The sequence below is a fragment of the Euleptes europaea genome, chromosome 3, assembly GCF_029931775.1.
Source record: "Euleptes europaea isolate rEulEur1 chromosome 3, rEulEur1.hap1, whole genome shotgun sequence".
Lineage (NCBI taxonomy): Eukaryota > Metazoa > Chordata > Lepidosauria > Squamata > Sphaerodactylidae > Euleptes > Euleptes europaea.
Window position 1 is genome coordinate 66,345,991 of NC_079314.1, and position 22,649 is coordinate 66,368,639.

General features: G+C 44.8%; 1 protein-coding gene across 2 annotated transcripts in view; it reads left to right on the top strand.

Annotated features, from left to right (window-relative positions):
• The first annotated feature begins 7,695 nt into the window (after nt 1-7,695).
• TMEM117 (transmembrane protein 117) overlaps nt 7,696-22,649 on the top strand; it is a 238,634-nt gene continuing 223,680 nt past the window's right edge. Inside the window, exon 1 of one of the 2 annotated variants that reach the window (XM_056846852.1) lies at nt 7,696-7,979. In XM_056846852.1, coding sequence (XP_056702830.1) covers nt 7,703-7,979 — 277 coding nt within the window. In that variant the 5' untranslated portion in view covers nt 7,696-7,702. The remainder of the gene's footprint in view (nt 7,980-22,649) is intronic. The other variant, XM_056846853.1, reaches the window with a different exon arrangement.

The window sequence follows — 22,649 nt, forward strand, 5'->3', positions numbered from 1 at the left end:
TCCATAGCCCCGGCCGGCTGCTCCTTCCGGCCCGGCTGCTGCGCTGGATTTGGCTGGGAGCCGCAGGCAGCGCCGCCATGTGCAGCCGTAACCCCCCCCCCCGAGGCGGAGTGGAATCGCCCGTGTGCGCTGGCCTGGAACGAAGCCGCTATGGGGCTTACTTCCAAGTAGGGGAGTTTAGGATGCCAGAGGGGTAGTCTGCACCGACACAATTGCAATAGGAGTTTTAGAAAAGAGCAAGAGTCCAGTAGCAACTTAAAGACTAACAAAAAAATTAAGGTGCTGCTGGACTCTTGCCCTTTTCTACTACTGCAGACAGACTAACACGGCGACCCACTGTGAATTATCCTAATAGGAGTTTTGTGGAACCTTAAAGAGTTTACAATGGAAACTTTGGCTGTTACCGCACTAGGTATTCCCAGCAATGTATTAAGAGTTTGAAAATGTTATAAAAAAAAATACTGTTCGCACTTTCTATGTATTCCCACCGATGTATGAAGAGTTTGAAACCGTTATAAAAAAATACTGTCCCCATTTGTTTGGCCCCTTTAGCTGTGAAGACATCTTCCAACCATTTTTTAGCCGTGGCATCCACAAACCCTTTTAAAGCGATGTTTTTTATAACATTTTGAAACTCTTGATACATCGCTGGGAATACGGTAACAGCCATAGCTTTAAAAGGGTTTTTGGATACTACGGCTAAAAAATGGTTGGAAGACGTCTTCACAGCTAAAGAGGCCAAACAAAGTGCGGACTGTATTTTTTATAACGGTTTCAAACTCTTAATACATCGGTGGGAACACATAGAAAGTGCAAACAGTATTTTTTTATAAAATTTCCAAACTCTTAATACATCGCTGGGAATACCTAGTGCGGTAACAGCCTTTCATTCCGAACACAATGTTTTCTCAGCTCGGTCGATACATGCTTTCCCTGAATCCTAGCTGTGCAATCGACTGCACTTTACTCGGAAGGAAGTCCCATTTTGCTAATTGGTAAATATGCATAAGAGATAGTGAGTGGATAAAGATGATGTTACAATATTGTATTTGTTGGCCAATATGTAGCCGCTTGTCTCAGTGACTTAGGGCTTGTTTTCAAGAAAATGTATTGCAGCCAGAGAGTTGCACTGAAATCAGTAGGACGTCTCCATAAGAATGCATGAAGGGTCAAGATTTATTTATTTATTGACTTTATTTATAGCCTGCCTTTCTCTCAGGGGCTCAGGGCTGGTTACACATAGTGAGTCATCTGCTGAAGCTGGAGGGTGAGAGATTCAAAACTGATAAAAAGAAGTACTTCTTCACACAACATATAGTTAAAATTGTGGAACTCCCTGCCCCAGGATGTGGTGATGGCTGCCAACTTGAAGGGCTTTAAGAGGGGAGTGGACATGTTCATGGAGCAGAGGGATATTCATGGCTACTAGTAAAAATGGATACTAGTCATGATGCATACCTATTCTGTCCAGGATCAGAGAAGCATGCCTAATATATTAGGTGCTGTGAAACACAGGCAGGATGGTGCTGCTGCAGTTGTCTTGTTTGTGGGCTTCCTAGAGGCACCTGGTTGGCCACTGTGTGAACACCATGGCCTTGTTCTTATGAGTCGGTACACTCATCAAAATGGGCCATTCAATAACCGATGTATTAGGATTTCAGAAGTCTGGAACTACCAAAAAGTACTGAACCATAGCATAAGCATTCACATGCCACATTAAGTGGTATAGAATTTCTTTATAACATCACAACTTATACTTTTTTAAATTTTATACCTTTTTCCAATTTTGTAATGACATTTTTACTTGTATGTCTTATACTGTTTTATTGCATTTGTTTATATATTTTATAATTCACCTTGTCTCAACAAGAAAAGCAGAATATAATTAAATACATAGAATTTAGTTCCCTCTGTCTTGCCACTCACCTATCACTGATGTTATTTACATAACATACAAATGGAATTCTCTACACTTTGTCTATAGCCCTTGAGACCAAGTGTACTTTTTGAGAAATGCTTAGGAACAGTTGAGTTCTCACCGTTGCTTGGATGAAGAAAGCCACTCCTGCCTCCAGTGCAATTCCTAGATGCAGAGGAGCTTCTCAGAGTCTGCAGAAGGACAAGCCAATCTCCAGACATTAAAATAGTAATAATTAAATATTGAAGAACTGGGCCCAAACCTATCCCTGTTTACTCAGAAGAAAACCCCCAAGGGAAATTGGTGGGACTTTATGCATAGGAGCCTCACACAAGGAGAGGGAAACTGTAGCTAGAGCACATCAATAGTGCAAGGTTGTTATAATCATCATGGACAAAGCATTGCCAATGTGACCATGATGGCCCCAAGCCATATAGAGCTTTAAAGGTCAATACAAGCAACTCTGGTTAAACCTGAAAGGAAACTGGGCAAAACAGGAGTGATATGACCTCTACAATCCACTCCAGTCAACACTCTGGCCACAGCATTTTGTACCAACTGTAGCTTCCATACACTCTTCAAGGGCAGCTCCATGTACAGCACACTGCAGTAATTTAAAATAGATGTTACCAGGGCATGTATCACAATGGCAAGATCTTTCCCACCCAAGGAGAGTCACAGCTTGCTTAGCAGCCAAAGCTGCAGCAGCTGGCTCACCAGCACCTCTGGCCACTGCTGCCACCTGTTTATCCAACAGAAGGCCCAGGTCCAGGAAAACCCCCAAGTTACAAACCTCCTTCTTCAGGGGGAGGACAACCCCATCCAAAACAGGAGATACCCTGGTTCAGACCTCCCCCCTGCCAACAGCACCTCTGTTTCATCAGGATTAAGTTTCAGTTTGTTAGCCCTTATCCATTCCAAAACTGCCTCCTGCTCACAGTATCCATAACCTCCCTAGAATCTCCTGGAAACACAGGATACAACTGGGTAACATCTGTGCCCAGTGGTGGCAGCTCAGCCCAAATTTCCAGATGATCTCTCTCACACAAATGTTGAAAAGCATGGGGGACAAAACAGAATCCCTTGGCCTCTGGCAATAGTCCCCCACCCAGCACCCCTAATCGATTCCTCCGGCCGGCCCCTTCCCAAAAGCAGGGGGCGGACCAAGGGGCGCATTTGGGCCTCCCTTCCCGGATCCCAGCCCCCGTTGCCCTGATGCCTGCGAATCCCCTTTCCCCTCGGGGCCCTGGCAAGGCAGGCAGGCAGGCAGGCAGGCAGGCAGCGCCTCCACGCTTCCCCGGCGCTGGTGTCTTTCGCCGAGGCCTGGCAAAGGGAGGGCGGCGGCGGCGGCGGCGGCGGCACGATTTGCTGGCAGGGGCGCGGCCGGGAAAGCCCTCGGAGGGTCAGCGCGGCCCCGGCGGCCGGGAAGAGGGCGTGGGCGCCTGGGGGAAGCGCGCCCGGCGGGCTTTCGGGCAGGCGGCGGAGGGAGCAGGAGCCCTCGCGGACCGTCCTGGAGGCCGGTCGAGGAGAGGAGCCGGCCGCCGGCGAAACGTGGCCGCTGGTTGGGGTGAGTCAAGTGCGCCTCGCCTTTGCAAAGGGTGGCCTTCCTCCTTCGGTCGTCCTTTCCCCCCCCCCTCCTCTCCCCAATCTCGCGTGGGCGAGAAGCTCGGCCCGATCTGCAGGAGCAACCTGCGCTTTGGTTTCCACGACAGGGAGAGATGACTCTTACGATTGAAGTAGAAAAGGGCAAGGGTCCAGGAGCACCTGAAAGACGAACAAACATGTTTTCTGGCAGGGTAGGAGCTTTCGGGAGCCACAGCTCTCTAAATGCGAAAATGTTTTCTGGTAGGCTCCCGAAAGCTCCTACCCTACCAGAAAATATGTTTGTTCGTCTTTCAGGTGCTCCTGGACCCTTGCCCTTTTCTACCACTGCAGACAGACTAACACGGCGACCCACTGGGAATTCTCTTACTATTGAACTGCAGGGTTCGGTATTTCAAATGGGAACCCGCTGGAGCCGCCGCCGTGACTCTCCTAGCGGCAAAACGTGTGAGTTGGATCGGACTAGTTGATTTAGGGGAACTCTGCACATGCTCTCGCCTCCGTTCAATAGGCTGGGCGCGGGGTCCTTCCTCGGCGAGGGGTAGAGAACTCTCTGGTCGAAAGGTGATCCCGTCTCACCCTCCAAGGGCAGCATCCTCAGCCCTGCCTGCGTGTTTGCAGCCCCCCGCCCCCATCGGCGGGGGAAATGTTTATGGGGCTCCGCTTGAAAGGGGAATGGCTCCCTTCTCTGTACACATGCAAGCGCGAACGAGAAACGATTCTGCCATGAGTATTTTTCTTTCTCGTTTCTTGTGTCCTTTTTCAGAGGACGCGGTTGTTTCGCAAAACAAAGCACCAATATTTAGTTTTCATAAATAGACTTCACAGGTTCTTCAGGCTATACCTATATGATGTTATTAGTTATGTGCATTTACTTACTTGTAACTTTGATTTCTGATATGTGCAAAATCTCTTATAGCTGAGAAGTTGTCCTATAGAGTGCTTAATTTCGAAAATGCATCTGCAGCCCTAGAAAGTCTTAGCATAGTTAAATTGTGGAATTCCCTGCCCCAAAATGTGGTGATGGCTGCCAACTTGGAAGGCTTTAAGAGGCGAGTTGACATGTACATGGAGCAAAGGGGTATTCATGGCTACTAGTTAAAATGGATACTAAGCATGATGCATACCTATTATCTCCAGTATCAAAGGAACCTGTCTATTATCTTAGGTGCTGTGGAGCACAGGCAGGATGGTGCTGCTGCAGTCGTCTTGTTAGTGGCTTCCTAGAGGCACCTGGTTGGCCACTGTGTGAACAGACTGCTGGACTTGATGGGCCTTGGTCTGATCCAGCAGGGCTTTTCTTATGTTCTTATCCCTAATCCTAGATACTCATGGACCAGTTGTGAGGAGTTTTGTTTTGCTGAAATTAGGTGCAGGAGTTGGTGACCTTTGGTTCAAATTGGGTCTTCTCTTCCCTCAATACTTTAATTGTAAAAAAGTTTGTTTCACTTATGAATGGTTCTTGTACATAATGGGTACCCCAGGTCTGCCATGTCATCTCTTTAAAATGTCTTTGTAGGCGTGTCTGTATGCATTTATGGAGCAGGAGAAGTTCAATTGAACATGTGGTTCAGCATGATGATGACTAGCAAATGTAAGTTTGCATATGTGCTTCTGTCTAGTTGTAGCTGTAGAGGCTAAGAGAGTGAGCTTATTTCTAATCTCACCTCTGCCAGAAGTGTGTGAAATGGTCTTAGGCAAGCCAAACTGTATTAGCCTCTCCTCCTGCCCCGCTGTAAAATAGGAAAGTGCTTTTTGTCTCCTTGCCCTATTTTTATCCCACCCTTCCTTCAGAAAGCTTGGAACTGTGTACATGGTTCTTCCCACCTTTATTTTCACAATAACCCTGCGAGGTAGGCTAGACATTGGAATGTGGGAATCTAACACCAGTTTGAGGGCCAGTACAAAAATGGCAAGGAGAGAAGAGGTGAAATTATCCCTCCTTCCCGAAAAAGCAAGCCCAGCAGCTGCATTTGCAAAAGGAAGCAAAATCATTTAAAATTAACACAGAAAAAAGTAGCTAATAGGTTGACGAGAGAGAGAGAGAGAGAGAGAGAGAGCATGTGGTTGAATTTCACTCTGTGAGCTTTGTGGCTGAATGATAACAAACTTCAACACAGGTCTACCCAGTCCTAGTCTAACAATCTGCTGTTTTACCTCCCCATTCCACACTGGCAGTTGGTGGGATAATGTTATGTGAACTGGACAGTCAACATGTGCTGTATTGTTTGATTTTTAGAATCTGCTGCTCACATTTTTCAAATGATATCACACGCGTTAATATCAAATGATGATTTTTGGGTTTTTTCCCCCAGGTGTTCTTTGTGTGTGTTAATCTTGTGACATGCAACTTCTTTACAACAATTATTTTCTGAATAATTGGGGAATTACCTAAAACATGCCCATATTGCCCAGACCAGGATAGCCCAGGCTAGTCGAATCTCCTCAGTTCTTGCAAGCTAAGCAGGGTCAGCCCTGGTCAGTATTTGGATGGGAGACCACCAAGGAACACCAGGGTTGCTATGCAGAGGCAGGCAATGCCAAACCAACTCTGAATGTCTCTTGCCTTGAAAACTCTACCGGGTTGCCAAAGTTGGGTGCAACTTCACGGCAAAAAACAGTTCATGTTAAAATTGGTGTTCTAATGATGACAACATTTATGTAATGTGATTCATAGAGAAGCCTCTACCAGAACAATGTTTGTCACTGAAACAAATGTTACAAATGACTCAGTTGTTTCTTAAATCTCTCAAGAAGTATGGTACATGATAATTAAATTTCAAACAATGTAACAGTAATAGGAACTAGAACAGCAAACTTTATCTGTATTACCTTGTACTCTAGCCTGGAATGAAAATCTTAAAAACAAAAACAAACAAAAATAGAGGCTTTGCTTACCTTTGTAAATGCAAGCTGAAGCTACAGCATGAGCAAACTTGTGTACTTTTGATGGAACCATTTGCTTAATGCACATGACATTTCCTTTTATGAAATCAGACCGCTGATCTATCGCTACTGTTTGCAATGGCTGGGAACTCAGTCAGGTCACTGGACTTCCTTTAAATGGAGATACTAGGACCTCATGGATAAGAACTATGTTCTGAGATATACTGTAGCTGTATAGATGATCACATGAAAAAAATACCTTTTGAACTGGCCCTTTGCTTACATTCTAAGTAAAAAAAGGAAGGTAGATTCTACATGTGTGTGAAAGCCCTTTCCCAAGTTCAGCAGCCGGCAGTGTAATCTGTATTGATTTTTGCATTTTGCCCCCTAGAACCCTTACTTGCTTTTTACGGAATATGCAGGTCAATCCTCCCTCCCTCTGAGATGCTGTTCATACTTGTTGCAAAATGAAGTGATAGATAGTTCTGAGATAGTGCATTCTAGTTTGTTTTACGTATTCCCTGCAAATAGAAAGCTAACATGATAGGAAGATGGCTTTCTCACTGATGTGCAGTTTTCCGCTTATAGTTTGAAGTGTTACAGTCCACTTTAGTACTTCATTCTGCCCATGTATAGGTGCATCCTGATTCTTTCGATTGAAGTTTCAGCATCTAGGTTTGTGAATAACTGGTTAAAAACCTTGAAGTCTGGCTTACAATGCATAGACACCTGCCTCCATGAAGGGGGTGCCTTCTTGGTGGTAAAAGTTAGACAGATTATAATTAGCTGATGATCAAGATATTTTAAAGGTATTCTGTCAAATCTGAGCGTTAAGATTGCTTCTGACTTTAACATTTAAAGACAGATTTAAACATATAGCTGAGATTGGAAAGAACACATCAGTTCAGCCTTGGAGTGTGTGTGTCCCCCCCCCCCCCCCATGGCACTCATGCATGGACACTGAAGCTAATTAGAGGTCCTAGGTTCAACAAGGAAAGTAATGTAGTGTTTCAGGAAAATCCTTTCTAGGGCTATAGTTATCAAATTATCTTCCAGGCAGTTTTCAGAAACTTTCTGTTTATTGAATATTAAGAGCATTTTCATATATATGGCTTAAAATTGCCTTAGCATCACCCTCTCTCACTGTTCTGAGAATGTCTAATCATTAAGGCAGAAGTTTTGATTTAATTTTTATTCATTTATACCCCACTCCTAGAGCTGAAGAAAACTTTGTCATGGCCTGACCTACAGTGTGTATTTTTTTGCTTCTATGTGCAGGGGCTGAGCGGTTGGAGGATGGCCAAGGACTTCCGTTACTACTTCCAGCATCCATGGTCCCGTTTAATTGTGGCCTACCTGGTGATCTTCTTCAACTTCTTAATATTTGCTGAAGATCCGGTCTCTCATAGCCGAACGGAAGCCAATGTCATCGTTGTTGGCAACTGCTTTTCGTTTGTGACAAATAAATACCCAGAGGGAGGAGGCTGGAGGTTTTTAAAAGTCTTCCTGTGGCTACTGGCGATCCTCACAGGAATGGTAGCTGGCAAGTTCCTCTTCCATCAGCGTCTGTTTGGTAAGTAATGTGCTCAAGGCTTTTTCTGTCAGCAATGCAATCATTTTACACTTTGAGGATCAAAATGCTAATAATGATGGCTGAATAGGCTGTGGTGATCAACAGAGGTAGTGCTTTACTTTTCTTGTGGTCATTACGATCTTCAGCTTCCATGGAAACATCAGTTTTTGACAAACCTTAAGAAGAGGAAGAAAGGAAGATGGCATGCACTTTGGACACACAGCATACTTCCTTTCCCAGTTGACTTAAGGATGGCTTGTTTTGAAGGACAGGGAAAAAAGAAAAAAAGAAGGGGGAGAAACCTCTGACAGAAGACAGAAAAAAAATGTGCAAAGCACCAGAGGTTACAAAGTGTTTATGTAATAACTTGTTGCTACTCCAAAGTTTTTTTACAAAATAGTAGTAACAACAAAGGTTCAAATAAATTACAAAACATGTATAACAGTATACAAATAATGAGCAAAAGCAAAAACAAAAGTGTTGATAATACAGCACAGAACTACAACAGTGACAGGTTTCAATATCCTTCTTCGGCTGTGACCTTGAAATTCAACAACAAACAGAAGTATGACTAATACAAATATCACACGATAATTACATATAACTTGTTTTGAAGCGCAACATTTTTGCCATTACAGAGTAGGAGTAATTCTGTATAATGGCTGTATTATATACAGTGAGGGGGGGAAAGTATTTGATCCCCTGCTGAATTTGCCCGTTTGCCCTCTGATGAAGAAATGACCAGTCCATAATTTTAATGGTAGGTTTATTGTTGTTCTGTCTCTCACAGCTACAACAGGAAAAACCCCAGAAACCCAGAAGAAAAAAGTCAGAGATTGATGTGCATTATAATGAGTGAAAAAAGTATTTGATCCCTTTGCAAAAGATGACTTAGTACTTGGTGGCGAAACCCTTGTTGGCAATTACAGAGGTCAGACGTTTCTTGTAGGTGGCCACCAGGTTTGCACACATCTCAGGAGGTATTTTGTCCCACTCTTTGCAGATCCTCTCCAAGTCAGTAAGATTTTGAGGCGGATGTGTAGCTACTCGAACCTTCAGCTCCCTCCACAGATTTTCAATGGGATTAAGGTCTGGAGACTGGCTAGGCCACTCCAGGACCTTAATGTGCTGCTTCTTGAGCCACTCCTTTGTTGCCTTGGCCGTGTCTTTTGGGTCATTGTCATGCTGGAATACCCATCCTCGACCCATTTTCAATGCCCTGGCTGAGGGAAAAAGGTGCTCACCCAAGATTTGACGATACATGGTCCCGTCCATCGTCCCTTCAATGCGGTGAAGATGTCCTGTCCCCTTAGCAGAAAAACACCCCCAAAGCATAATATGTCCCCCTCCATGTTTGATGGTGGGGATGGTGTTCTTGGGGTCGTAGGCAGCATTCCTCCTCCTCCAAACGCGGCGAGTTGAGTTGATGCCAAAGAGCTCGATTTTGGTCTCATCTGACCACAACACTTTCACCCAGTTCTCCTCTGGGTCATTCAGATGCGCATTGGCAAACTGCAGACGGGCCTGTACATGTGCTGTCTTGAACAAGGGGACCTTGCGGGCTCTGCAAGATCTCAGTCCTTCACGGCATAGTGTGTTACCAACTGTTTTCATGGTGACTATGGTCCCAGCTGCCCTGAGATCATTGACAAGTTCCCCCCGTGTAGTTCTGGGCTGCTTCATCACCGTTCTCATGATCATTGCAACTCCACGAGATGAGATCTTGCATAGAGCCCCAGACCGAGGGAGGTTGACAGTTAGGGTTAGGTTTGTCACCTTCTCACCAAGCTGCTTGGCAATAGTCTTGTAGCCCAGTCCAGCCTTGTGCAGGTCTACAATCTTGTCCATGACATCCTTGGAGAGCTCTTTGGTCTTGGTCATGGTCGCTAGTTTGGAATCTGATGGATTGATTGTTTCTGTCGACAGCAGAACCCTGACCCTAACCCTAATCCTAACCCTAATCTGGCTGGTTGATAGGGGATCAAATACTTATTTCACTCATTATAATGCACATCAATCTCTGACTTTTGTCTTCTGGGTTTCTGGGGTTTTTCCTGTTATTCTGTCTCTCACAGCTACAATAAACCTACCATTAAAATTATGGACTGGTCATTTCTTCGTCAGAGGGCAAACGGGCAAATTTAGCAGGGGATTAAATACTTTTTCCCCTCACTGTATGCATTTTGAGTTTATTATTGTTCACATTTTGATCCCACCAGCGGTATATGTGGCTTTCCTGAGAGCGAATGACTAGAACCATTTGTATACTCTGTTGTCACACACCATCCAGTAGGCTTTATTGAAAAGTACAGGTTTTGGACCCAGATCTCCCTGGCCTTAGGTCAGTGCTTCATCATTACACCAGACTAGCTTTATTATAAGCTTGCATAATCAGAGACACTGGCGCTAAGGGTACAACTGAGGCTCTATACAGCCAATGGGTAGATCTTAGGGTTGCATGAGTAGAAGCAGTTCATGCCGTGCAGTCTTCCTGACTCCCTCTGCACACTATACAAGACTTCTTCTGGGGTTGGGGGACCCTCATGGACTAGGGTTGCCAGCCAATGGCAAGGAGTGTAGTAGAAGAGGGAGGGTACAGGGATGGGGGAACAATGTCACACCTGTGGCACATGGTCACTTGCTGTTCTTCACCAGAAGTGACATTAGTGTGATGCTCTAGGATTGCCCCCAGACTCTATAGTAAAACCATGGAGCTTCGTTAGAATCCTAGAGTATTACAGCAACATGGTAACATTTCTTCTAGTTATTTGCTGGAAGTGGTGTTGTGCCATGAGTGGAACTGAGTTTCACACCCATTTTCCCTCTGCCGCCCCACTGATTGGCGGGAGGTCGCAACAGTAGTGGGAGACTGGTGTCCTTATCAGGGACCAAGTGTTAAGCAAAACTGGGAGCTGCAGTGAGGAGAAATCACTGCACTGCTGTATCTTGGAGTGTGTGCTCTGGGCCCATAAACAAAATGTTGGCAGAGTGTGGGTCATGCAGTGGCATTAGCACCCTCTGATCAAGGATATGATAAATGTTTAATTAATACATAGTAAAGGGTAGAGATGTAGAGAGTCTCCTAGCTACCTGACTAACTGAGAGCAGAGAGAGCAGTTCCAAGGAGGAGGAGGAAATTGTCCCTAAGCGTATCAGTGTGAGGACAGACAAGAGGTGACACATAAAGGGATGGAAAAGTCCCTAACCTTACTGTCCTATCTAGCTGCCCACTTGCTGCCTCCTGCAGCAGTCTTCTCATTCCTTTGCCCACTAGATATTGCCTATATTCCAACATATCTCACACTCGTGTGAGTACAGTGAATCTTGAGCAGGGTTTGTAGTGCTTGAACAGGGAAGAAAGAGGTTTTTGGGCCCCTGGGGCTATCATTTGTGCTATCACAGGATACAACCTCCTTTAATTTGTTGTACAACATGAGAACCTTGGTGCCCATTAGAGTATTGGTTCCCAATGCAAATTCTCAAGTGGGAAGAGTAGTGATGTCTTTTGGCAAGGTTGCTAATGTGACAGATGAATGTTCATAGACATAATTCTATTACTTATTTATTATTTATTTGTTTTGATTTGTATCCCATCCTCATGGGTGTATTATTAAGGAGTATATTATTAAGGGATGAAGTCTGAGCAACTGGTAAAGTATTGAATTCCTTCCATACCAGCAAACAACCAATCATTAAAACACACACACCCAAGGCAATGGAACAGTTGGTAAATAAACCACAGCAGTCAACTATGTTCAGCAGATATTAAATCATAGAGAAAAGGCAGAAACCCAGCTGAGACTCAAAGGACTTAAAAAAAAAATCCTTCTCTGTGTGTAACCCAGCAGAACCCTGGCTCCATAGATCTCTTTCCTACATTACCTTTTCCAATTGGAGAGTTGTGTGTGTGTGTGTGGGGGGGCGATTCAAATCAATAAATGACAACATCCTTGTAGCTTGGCCAGCAAATGTGAAATTGCTTCAAAAGAAAACCCCATTCAAGGTGTTACGTGTTTCAAAGTAACAAACATTTACCACAAACCCAAAAACTTTACAACTAGAGGTAAAACTGAATCATGATGGCTATGAACACAGCAACATTTGTAGAGACAGGATCTTCAATGCTCTTCAGAAAGGGCACTCAGAACAAAAGCAGATCACAACAAACAGTGCCAAGTAAGACAAAGAAAAGAGGAAGTCCCAGTAACACAAGGCAAAGAGGAAGTCCCAAATGTTAACTGGAAGAAGTGCAGGGCTGCTTCTGCTGCATATGCCCTTCAGTGGCTCTTCCTACTGCTCGGGATGCTTTCTTTCTCTGGCTTGGACCTGCGTAGAAATCAGGCACTTTCCTTCAGTCAGTCTCTGGGCCTTCTTTCTCCTGCTGCAGGCCAGACTGACTGGAAGGGGTAGGGCTCTTGCAGCAGGTAATACATAGGGTTGCCAGGTCCCTCCGCCACCGGCAGGAGGTTTTTGGGGTGGAGCCTGGGGAGGGTGGGGTTTGGGGAGGGACTTCAATGCCATAGAGCAGGGGTGTCAAACATAAGGCCTGAGGGCCAGATCCGGCCCCTTGAGAGCTCTTATCTGGCCCGCGAGCCAGCCAATGCAACCCCCCTCCCCCAATTCTCAATCTGGGCTGGTGAGGCATCACCCGGCCCGACCAAGTGACATTTATATCATATCCTGCCCTCGTAACCATTCAGTTTGACACCCCTGCCATAGAGTCCAATTGCCAAAGCGGCCAGTTTCTCCAGGTGAACTGATCTCTATTAGCTGGAGATCAGTTGTAATAGCAAGAGATCTCCAGCTAGTACCTGGAGGCTGGTAACCCTGGTAATACAGGAGCAAGTTGACTAACTGCTCATGCTCTGTGACCTTAAATTCTAAATTGTTTAACATATTATTTTGTTTCTATTAAAGTGAAAATGACATGGGTTACACATGCACACCATGGGAAATCTCCATTTAATAGTTATCTGTATTAATATAAATGACCATAATTATACTGAACATTGTACTTCTCTGAAGTCTCTACCTTGTGCATGTGAAAGGGACTCAGATGTGTTGTACCATGCCCATTTTATCCCTCAAATATAACAACGTGTATATGTATCCTTAATTAAGTCTATGAGAGAGGTGCTTAAATTGGCTTCTAAGCGTAACACATTTTCTGTGTAGGTAAACTGACAAAAAGATTGAGATCAAGGTTGAGGACATGCTCTATTCATGTTTATGAGTTTTATTTCTTTGTTTATTTTTCAGAGTTAAAGTGAGCACAAATGTCAGTCAGAGGTTCCAACTATAGTTGGGTAGATAGGATCTGTTTATAGACAACAAGTAGACAAAGAGCAAGTAAAAACCTAAGCACTGTATGGCGTAGTCTTGAATTCTCAAGACGTCATTGCTGTTCTGTTGGGTCTGCTGCTGCCAAAAGTAGATGGCGTCCGTCTGCATCTGTCAGATAACCATTCTGCAATGAATATTACATTTTTTTGCTGGCTCTGCATACTAGATATTGGTTCAGGAACTTTGGGTTCAGCCCATCATTAAAGGTAAAACAAAACCAAAGGCACCTCCGTGCCTATACCAAATAGGTTTGGAAATTAGCACGGGAAAGTGGCCGCGCCTGGCGGCAGGGCCCCCGTGCGCGGCCAGGGCGGGAGAGGGGAGGCTTCCTTTTGGCCCCACCGGGAGGCAGGGCCTCCGTGCATGGCCAGGGCGGGAGAGGGGAGGCTTCCTTCTGGCCCCGTTGGGCGGCAGGACTCCTGTGAGGGAGAGGGGAGGCTTCCTTTTGGCCGCACCTGGCGGCAGGGCCCCAAGCACAGCCAGGGTGGGAGAGGGGAGCCTTTCTTCTGGCCCTGTGGGGCAGCAGAGCCCCATGCACGGCCAGGGCAGGAGAGGGGAGGCTTCCTTCTGGCCATAGCTTTTCCCCATTTGTTTCTCCCACTGTCCAAGCAGACTTGAAAGTTCCTCAGGGGCATGGACCTCTCTTTCCGTTTATGTTACTCTGTGAAGTTGTATGTACATGAATGGCCTTCTATGAATATTTAGTCACATATTGTATCAAATGTGGAAAATACGTGTTAGATACCTGTGACGAATTAATGGGGGCGGGGAGGAAATGAATGAGAAATGCCCTCCACTGTGGCTCAAATCTGCTTCACCACGCTTAAACACTTATCAGCTTGGACAGGCCACTTTCCCTATTTCTGATTTCTTTCTCCTCTGCCTTCAAGTGATTCTCAAATGCTCTCGATATCTGAGCATTCTCATTTCTCGTCAAGCTGGTTTCTCTTCTTTCTCTCCCCCCCTTTGAAGAGGAGCAGTTCCTTTTTAAAAATTCAAAAGTAATGTTTTTGCAAGCCTAGAGATTCTCCCTTGGGTGCAGAAACCCTGATGTTTCATTGCCTTTGTGGTGGATCCTCTGCAGTGAAGTTTGCCTTTAGAGGGAACAAGCTTGCGCAAAAAAAATTAAAAAAAAATTAAAATTCCGGGGGGTATAAATTCCTGGGAAATCTTCTCTTCTACCATCCAGGACTATATACATATTGGTCCGTCCCCCCTAAATAGTCACTATTCTCTGCCTCCTGGAGTATGTTCAGTCCTCAAGGTTGTTTTTTGAGTTTTTCTTTTGATTAACTGAAAGTCATTCTGCATGTTTGGGAAGATGGAATATGCAGAAAGCCCTGTCTTGACTGTGGGTGAGCCGGTCATGCGACTTCTGTGATAGCCACACTGTAATTGTAATTATTGTTCTGCTCCTTCTAATCATCATCTAGTTTTGCACAGAATTATCACTGATTTGCTAATGTTTGGGGATTGCCCATTTTTCTTTTTCCTAGCTTCCATTTTCATTTTAACTCTCCAGCACTCCAATTTTCTGTTACAAACAACCACAACCCCCTATTCCCTGTGTCACACAAATTCCAGAATTTCAGAAGTTCAAGTACCGGTAGCTGTAACAGTGCAAATCATTACACTCCCTCCCTCCTTCCCCGCCTCCCCTCTCTCTTGCTGAAGCACCATCTTATCCTTGAGAAGGAAGCTTCTAAACATTAGTCAGCAAAGGTGAACAAAAACCTCAGTGTTTTTTTAACTTGATGATTGATTAGTCATCATAATTCTTTCCTGGGCCAAGAAATACTTTCGGTGCTTTCTGCCTTTTCTTCTAACATCTTGTAGTTACGTAGAAGGTCAAAATGAACAAACTATTAGTTACAACAATTAAATAAACACCAGGACTTTGCTGGTGAAGCAGTAGTTAAACTGCTGGTGAGTTGTGTGCTTTAACATTAAAAAGAAGCATATTTGGCAATGATAAATTTTATAGAAACAGTGGCAGGATTGTTACAGTGCAGTCCTAAACTTAAGTTACACCCTTTAAGGTCCGCTGACTATTTTATTTTATTTATTTATGTTATTTATAGTCTGCCTTTCTCACTGGGGCTCATGCTTTCGGAATAGTGTGACACTGTTAGGATTGCACTGTTAAATTGCTGAGCTTATTTCTCCAACTCTTAGGGAGCAATCCTAAACAGGTCTACTCAAAAGTAAGTCCCATTGTGTTCAATCATCACTGCCAGGAAAGAGTCCTTACAATTGCAGCTTTGCAGCCCAATCCTGAGGGTGGGGGCAGATCTGCTGTGGCCCAGAGCAGTGCAGCCGCGCCTCTTCTGAGGCTTCCGGGCCTACGCAGAGGCAAAAAAAAAAAAGCCTGTTTAAAAAGTAGAAATAGAAGAAATGGTGAAAATCCCCCATTGCCTCTAATGAGGCTACGCCACTGAAAAAGATGGCGCAGCCCCACCACTGCTCGAGGGGGCATTCCCAGGATGAAAGGGCTGTGGAAGCTTCCTAAAGGCAGTGCCACCCCCAGAAACACCCCCCATGCCGGCGTGGGCTTTCCCTTTTGGGAAAGCCCAGCTGGTGTGGCTGCATTGGCAGTGGGTGCTGGCAGTGCCCAGATGCCAGCATGTTTGCCCCCGCACCGGTGTAGGTGCCACCTTATTCCATGAGGGGGGTCATGCCGGGGGGGGGTCACACCGGCTCCTAAGGAGCTTCACCCCCCCTTCAGGAATGGCTCTACATGATGCTGTACTGTCAGTGAAGGCATCTTCTGTTTTTAAACGGTGCATATAAAACTCAATCCCTGAGGCCAGATCTTTGGGGACCCCATGGTTCTTTAGTAAGGGGTCTGAAGGGGTTGCCTTATAAAGTATTGGATGGCAGATTTCTTGTTAGGCATTTGGTATGTTTTAATTTTAATTTACAGAATCAACTTAGTAGGAAGGAACCAAACATCTGCATTTCATTCCCTAACTGTTGCACTCCTTCAAGTCTCTTGCTACAAATAATATTAATATTTTAAAAATATTTAATTCTGCTCTTGATGGATTTGAAATGCAAAAGACACACACTGAAGCATGATTTTTAAAATATTCATTTAGTACAAGTTGTTATCAAGTTGATAACAACTTGTACTAAATGAATATTTTAAAAATTATGCTCCAGTGTGCATCTTTTGAATAGGGGTTTTCAAGTGGGGTGCCCAGGAGGCGTGACAAGTCTGGAAGCATCATGATGAGCAGACGTTTGTTGGGAGAACTGCAGTTAAAGATACATAAATAGGATAAGTTGTGTCATCAGAATAAATGAGGAATTTATTTTTTAAGTTGCTTTATTTATATCAAGCATGCTGTTGGATGTCTTAAGTAACCTGATCCATTAATATCTTTGGGTGAGAGGCAGAAGTTGTATGTTGTCTTGAAGGACAGAGAACAGCTGCAGCGGGGCTTTGATTCAGCTGTTGAAAGCTCCAAAGATGTTGACAAAATCTGAACTCTGATGTAGGGCAGGGCACCTTGCAGAACGGGTCCCAGAGTAGCAATTTCCAGTTTTCTTGGCCTTGGGATATTAGTTTTGAGACTTACATAGGGACATATGATGACTGGATTTCAACTTACTTTTTAACTTTAAAAAAGAAGAGGATATGATAGTGTTTCCAGCTTCACTCATAATTTTGGTATAATCTTTGTAACTGAAGAATTTGCACACAAAGTATCAATGGAGACTCGAATCCTAAAAGTACTCAGGTCTCCTATATATGATCCTTTCTAACAATTGGTATAATGCGGATAGTAAATGAGCGAAGGTGTTAACTGTGTGTGCACATTTGTCTAACAAAGAAATACAGTGTTGATTGATAGTAGCAGTTAAAATGTCTGTGGTATGGAAAAATGCTATATCACTTGTGATAAGGATGTACAATCTGTAACTAGAGCTCTAATTATGGCTGGACTTATTCTTACCAGAGATGCTGAGAACTTCAAAATGAACATGATCGACACTTAAAATTCCTGTGATCGAGTAGTTCTTTCATACTACAAGTCAAGTCCCTTACTGGGTTGCTTTGATGTGTTTCTGTTTGAAGTTTAAATCAAACAGAATGTCGATCAGCTTTGCGCCTGAATGGAACCTGCTTCTAACAGGCTTTCCTGTGTCACTTGGTTCTGCTGCTGGTCATGGCCTTGTGAAGGCCAGCAACCGGAGTATTTGTAGGACAAGAGTCACATGATTGCCTGGAGCACAATGGAGCTTCTCCCTAAAAATAACTTTCACTCTATGAGACAGTTCAAGAAATGGCTCTAATTATTCCTGATCAGAACAGTTTGCCTGCCTTTTCTGATAACAAATGGTCATGGAGACTTGATAGCCAAGAATACAATGAAAGAACAAGCCATGCAGCCCCAAGAGAGCTTGCTAGTCAACAAAATTTTAATAATGATAATGTGGCAGACTGGTGGTGGTGGTAAGGGAAACTACTGTTCCCATAAGGCACTATGAGAACGTGCATGTGCAAATTCAGATCCAAACAGTTCATTTGTCTTTGCAATTAACTATCATCAGTTGGGGCAACAATGAGGGATGTGGGGTGATGCCTTGCTACTGTGAGTTATTAACTATGAGCTGTTAATGTTTTGTGCACTTACAGAATGTGGCAAGCAGCAGAAGGGAATTCAATTTGTGGATAAATTTGCACAATTATATGCAGCATGCCAGTGTGGTGTAGTGGTTAAAGTGCTAGACTAATATCTGAAAGACCCAGGTTCAAATCCCCCCTCTGTCATGGAAGCTTGCTGGGTGACCTTGGGCTGGTCACAATCTCCCTGCCTAACCTACCTCAGGGTTGGTGTGAGAGTAAAATGGAGGAAAGGAGAACAATGTGTGCCACTTCAGTTCCCTGTTGTGGAGAAAGATGAGTATATGAAGTAAAAATACAAAATAAAATGGCGAACACAGGTGAACAATTTGTCGAACATTTGGCTATGCATGTCACAACTGGCAAACCGCAAGCTGAACTGATGGGTGATGGAGAATTCCTGATGCTTACTACTTATTACATCTACAGCGAGTGACTGATTTCAGAGGAGCCATATATACATACTAGGGGTGTGCAAAAGAAATCTGGTAAAATTTGGGTTTAGGTTTATTGGGCCCGATTTATTCCGGGAAACTCAAAATAAGCCAAATTCCCATACCGGAAAATATGGGAATTCAGTTTATTTTCGGGTTTCCTGAAAAAAATCAGCCCTGGGGGGCATTTTTTGAGGTAGAGCCCCCAAACTTGCAGGGTATATTACCGGGACTCTCCTTGCAAGAGCTCCCAGGTTTGGTGAAGATTGGGTTGGGGGGTCCGAGATTATGGGGTCTGAAAGAGGGTGCCCCCTCCCGCCTCCATAGACGTGCATTGGAAGGTAAGAGTCAGTAAGATTCTCACCACAAAGAAGCAATCCAATGGAAGTCGGCTGATTGAAAAGTTCTCATAATAGAAACCAATGGGGATTTTTTTGCAAACCTCCTATGGGGGCATTTTTTGGGGTAGAGGTCCCAAATTTTCAGGGTAGCTTTCAGGGACTCTCCTTGCATGAACCCCAAAGTTTGGTAAAGATTGGGTCAGGGAGTTCGGAGTTATGGGCTCTGGAGAGGTCACCCCTCCCCTCTCCATTGACAAGCATTGGCCGACTTGCGAAGGAACAGAGAATTGCAGGAGAACCCGAAAAAGGCAGAAAATCACCCCCTTTTTCCCAGGAATGGCCAATTTGGCTTTGGCTTTTCCCCCAGGTTTTGGAATTTGCTAAACCTGAACCTGTAATTTATTGAAATGCCTTTTTCAGTTTGGGTTTTACCGAATTCACAGCCCTAATACATACACCTATATTTAAGACATGACCTATGCTGGTATAATGCAGCATTCTTATTCTGTTTGTAGAATCATGGATTCTTACGGCTTTTGGTGTCAGAAACAGAACACGCTCTCAAGCCTGCCCTTGCAGCCTTAAGGGATAGAACTTTGTTCAGTTTCAAATAAAAGTTACTGATCTCAGGATTTCTTCACCTTACACAAAGTAATTGTTCCAAATTTTTCCAGAGAGAGCAATTCATGAACTTATGGGTGTGGTCCTGAAACTGAGCCAAGGGCAACACTGTGAAGAGACAAGCTGGGAACTCCCGTTCATTACCGTGAAAATGGAAGCAGCGTTTCATCCATTGCAGGAAATGGTGTTATAGGGCAGCTGATCTTTCAGCAAAGATGACAGATATATTCCCTATTCTTACAAGATAAAGTCAGCACGAGGGTAGAAGCAGGAAGTGGTTGAGAAGTAGGACTGTTGAAAAACAAATTCGGTAAAATTCAGATTCGGCAAAATTCGGCCCGTTTTTATTCGGGAAATGCCTAAGTCCAAACTCCCCCACTTTGGGTCCGTGCAAGTCGGCATGAGATCCGGAGTCCGGGGAAAAATTTGGCCGAATAAAGCCATTAAAAACACAATTGCTCCTTTCCGTGGCTCCAGGGGGAGCATTTTTGGGGGTAGAGGTCCGAAACTTTCAGCGTAGCTTGAGAAGACCCTTCTTGCAAGAACCCCCAGGTTTTGTAAAGATTGGGTCGGGGGGGGGGGCTGAGATATGGGCCCCGAAAGGGGTCCCCCCTCAATGTGCATCTCTGACAATGGGGGTTTGCGATCAGCAGAGCTTGCCACCCACTCCTGAAGCTCCCAGCCCCGACAAACAGCTGAGCTGCAGGGAGCAAGGGCGGGGCAGGTGCAAAGAAGTTTGCAAACCATGCAAAGCAACACGTTTGCAACCGTGCAAACCAAGCAAAGCAACACGTTTGCAACCATTCAAAGCAACACATGATGCCTGGGAGTTTGCAAACCATGGAAAGGGACAGAGGCACGCTAAAGGAGCAGGAGGGGGGTGGAATTTCCCCTTTTGCATCGGACTTGGGACCAGGCAAATGCATTCTTTAAGTCACAATTTGAAAACCAGTTTTGAGCAAGCATCAAAATAGACCTAACAGATCTTATGAATGAGGGAAAACCTGAGGACACACAACTGAAGCCCCCTCCTCAAACCAGGGAGAGAGAGACTCGAGTGGGCACACACACCCCAGGCAGAATGGGCGAAAGCCCCCTTTGGCTTCCCCCACCCACCCACAGAAACTGCTCCCTCCCCACACAGACTCTGCTTCCCCCCCCCACACACACACACAGGAGAAAAATTATAGAGAAAAGCCCCAAAACGGGTCTTACTGTGGATGTCTTCTGTTCCATCTTCTTCGCACCTGCCCCGCCCTTGCTCCCCACAGCTCAGCTGTTTGTCGGGGCTGGGAGCTTTGGGCGTGGGCGGCAAGCTCTGCTAATTGTAAACCCCCATTGTCAGAGATGCACATTAAGCAGGGGGGACCCCTTTCGGGGCCCATATCTCAGCCCCCCCGACCCAATCTTTACAAAACTTGGGGGTTCTTGCAAGAAGGGTCCTCTGAAGCTATGCTGAAAGTTTGGGGGCTCTACCCCCAAAATTGCGCCCCCTGCAGCCATGGAATGGCTCGAATGTGCACACGCACCCCCCCAAGGGGGATCTCTCTCACAAACAGATACTCTCTTTCTCTCCCCAGGCCGCGCAGCAGCTGGGCTCATGCACTCAATTGCGACTGATTGGCCAGAAGAAGACCCAGCTTGGCCAACAATTGGCCACGGGAGAATGCTGCTTACTAATTGACAGTTATGCTGCTGCACCGAACCCTGAATTTGCCAAATTTATTCACCAAACACCCCGAACTCGCTGAATTCGGCTCCCCGTTTTCCCGCCTTTTTTGAGTTCAGTTCCATCCGAACTAAAAACCGCTGAATTGGGAAATCCGGCTGTTTTTCGGTTTGGGACAAACCAAATCGACAGCCCTATTGAGAAGCAGCATTTAAGGCAGGGTTGGGGAACCTTTTTTCCACCAAGGGCCATTTGGATATTTATAACATCATTCGTGGGCCATACAAAATTATCAACTTAAAAATTAGCCTACCAAGTCCCAAGCAGGCAGCTGCCCCAGATGACCCCCCTGCCACATGGGCAAGCAGGCAGGCATCCAACCTGTGGCACACTCGGGGGGGGAGTGTTCCTTTTTTCGGCAAAACAAACTCACATCTGCCTTGAACAGAGGCTATTCCTGTCTGCGGGAGGGGGTGGATCACCAGTCTTAGATCCTTCTGAGCTAGAGATCTGCCAGGACCCACAAAGGGCTGCTTGTGTGTGCTGAAGAAAACAAGGGATCCAATTATCTGTCCTTAATTAGTTTTGGATTCCACCCCTTCCTTTTGTCAAGCTAATGTTTTTCTTCATATCCTGAGACTTTGACTGCAAGAAACCCTATCTTGTCAGCAGGTGGTCCTACTGACTAGGGGTCTATCAAGTTCAGTGTGAGAAGTGATGCAAAAATTAGATATTTATGGACACAACATTCATGAGTGAGTCCTGAGTTACTGGAATTCAAAATGAAAGATTTTAAATTTGTTCATGAATAAATGCTAAACATTCAGAAGGTAAGCAAACTGTCCTCAGGAACTGCATCCTTCATCTTCTTGACAAACGTCTGTATTGGAGGAAGCAGCCATGCACTTTCCCATTGTTTCTGGATCCAGATTACTTGGCAATCCCCTGCCCAAGGAGAATTTTATATTGATCTTTGCTTTTATTTTTTTATTTTTACTTTGGGGAGCCAAGTTTAGCTGGAAAAAAGTAAAACCTGTTTGGCCTTGACACTCACTGGTGACCTTGACCCAGTCACACACTCTCAGCCTAATGAACCTCAGAAGGTTCTTGTGAGGGAGAACTGGATATTGGGCACTGCCCTGAACTCCTTGGAAGAATGGCAGAATAAAATTGTGAAGGATAGATCAAAATAAATAAAAAGGTGCGCATGTTAAAGTGTTCTTTTCTATTCCCCATGTTTCAGAGGAAAATACAGGACAGGAAATACAGCACTGGGATACATGGATACCTGTCTCTATTCCCCCCTTCTGGTGGCTATGAGGAAACATCTGTGTGGACATACCACTCCCTGGTATGATCTGAAGTTTTCCCTTTACATCAGGGAAAATCCTTCCAGGAATATCACCAATGCTTTTAGAAGAAAGCTGTTTTACAGGTTGTTAAATTAAAGGCTAGCTACTTCCACACATTTAGCATGTGGTTTCCTTTTGTGGTACTTTTTCATTTTATAAATGGATATGGTGCCTGCTGCTAGCTAAACTGTTTCACCTCCAGTTGAAATGTGGCATTTATTTTGAAAGGTATCATTAGACAGAGTAATAACAGCCTGGTAAATGTCAGAGTATCTGGAGT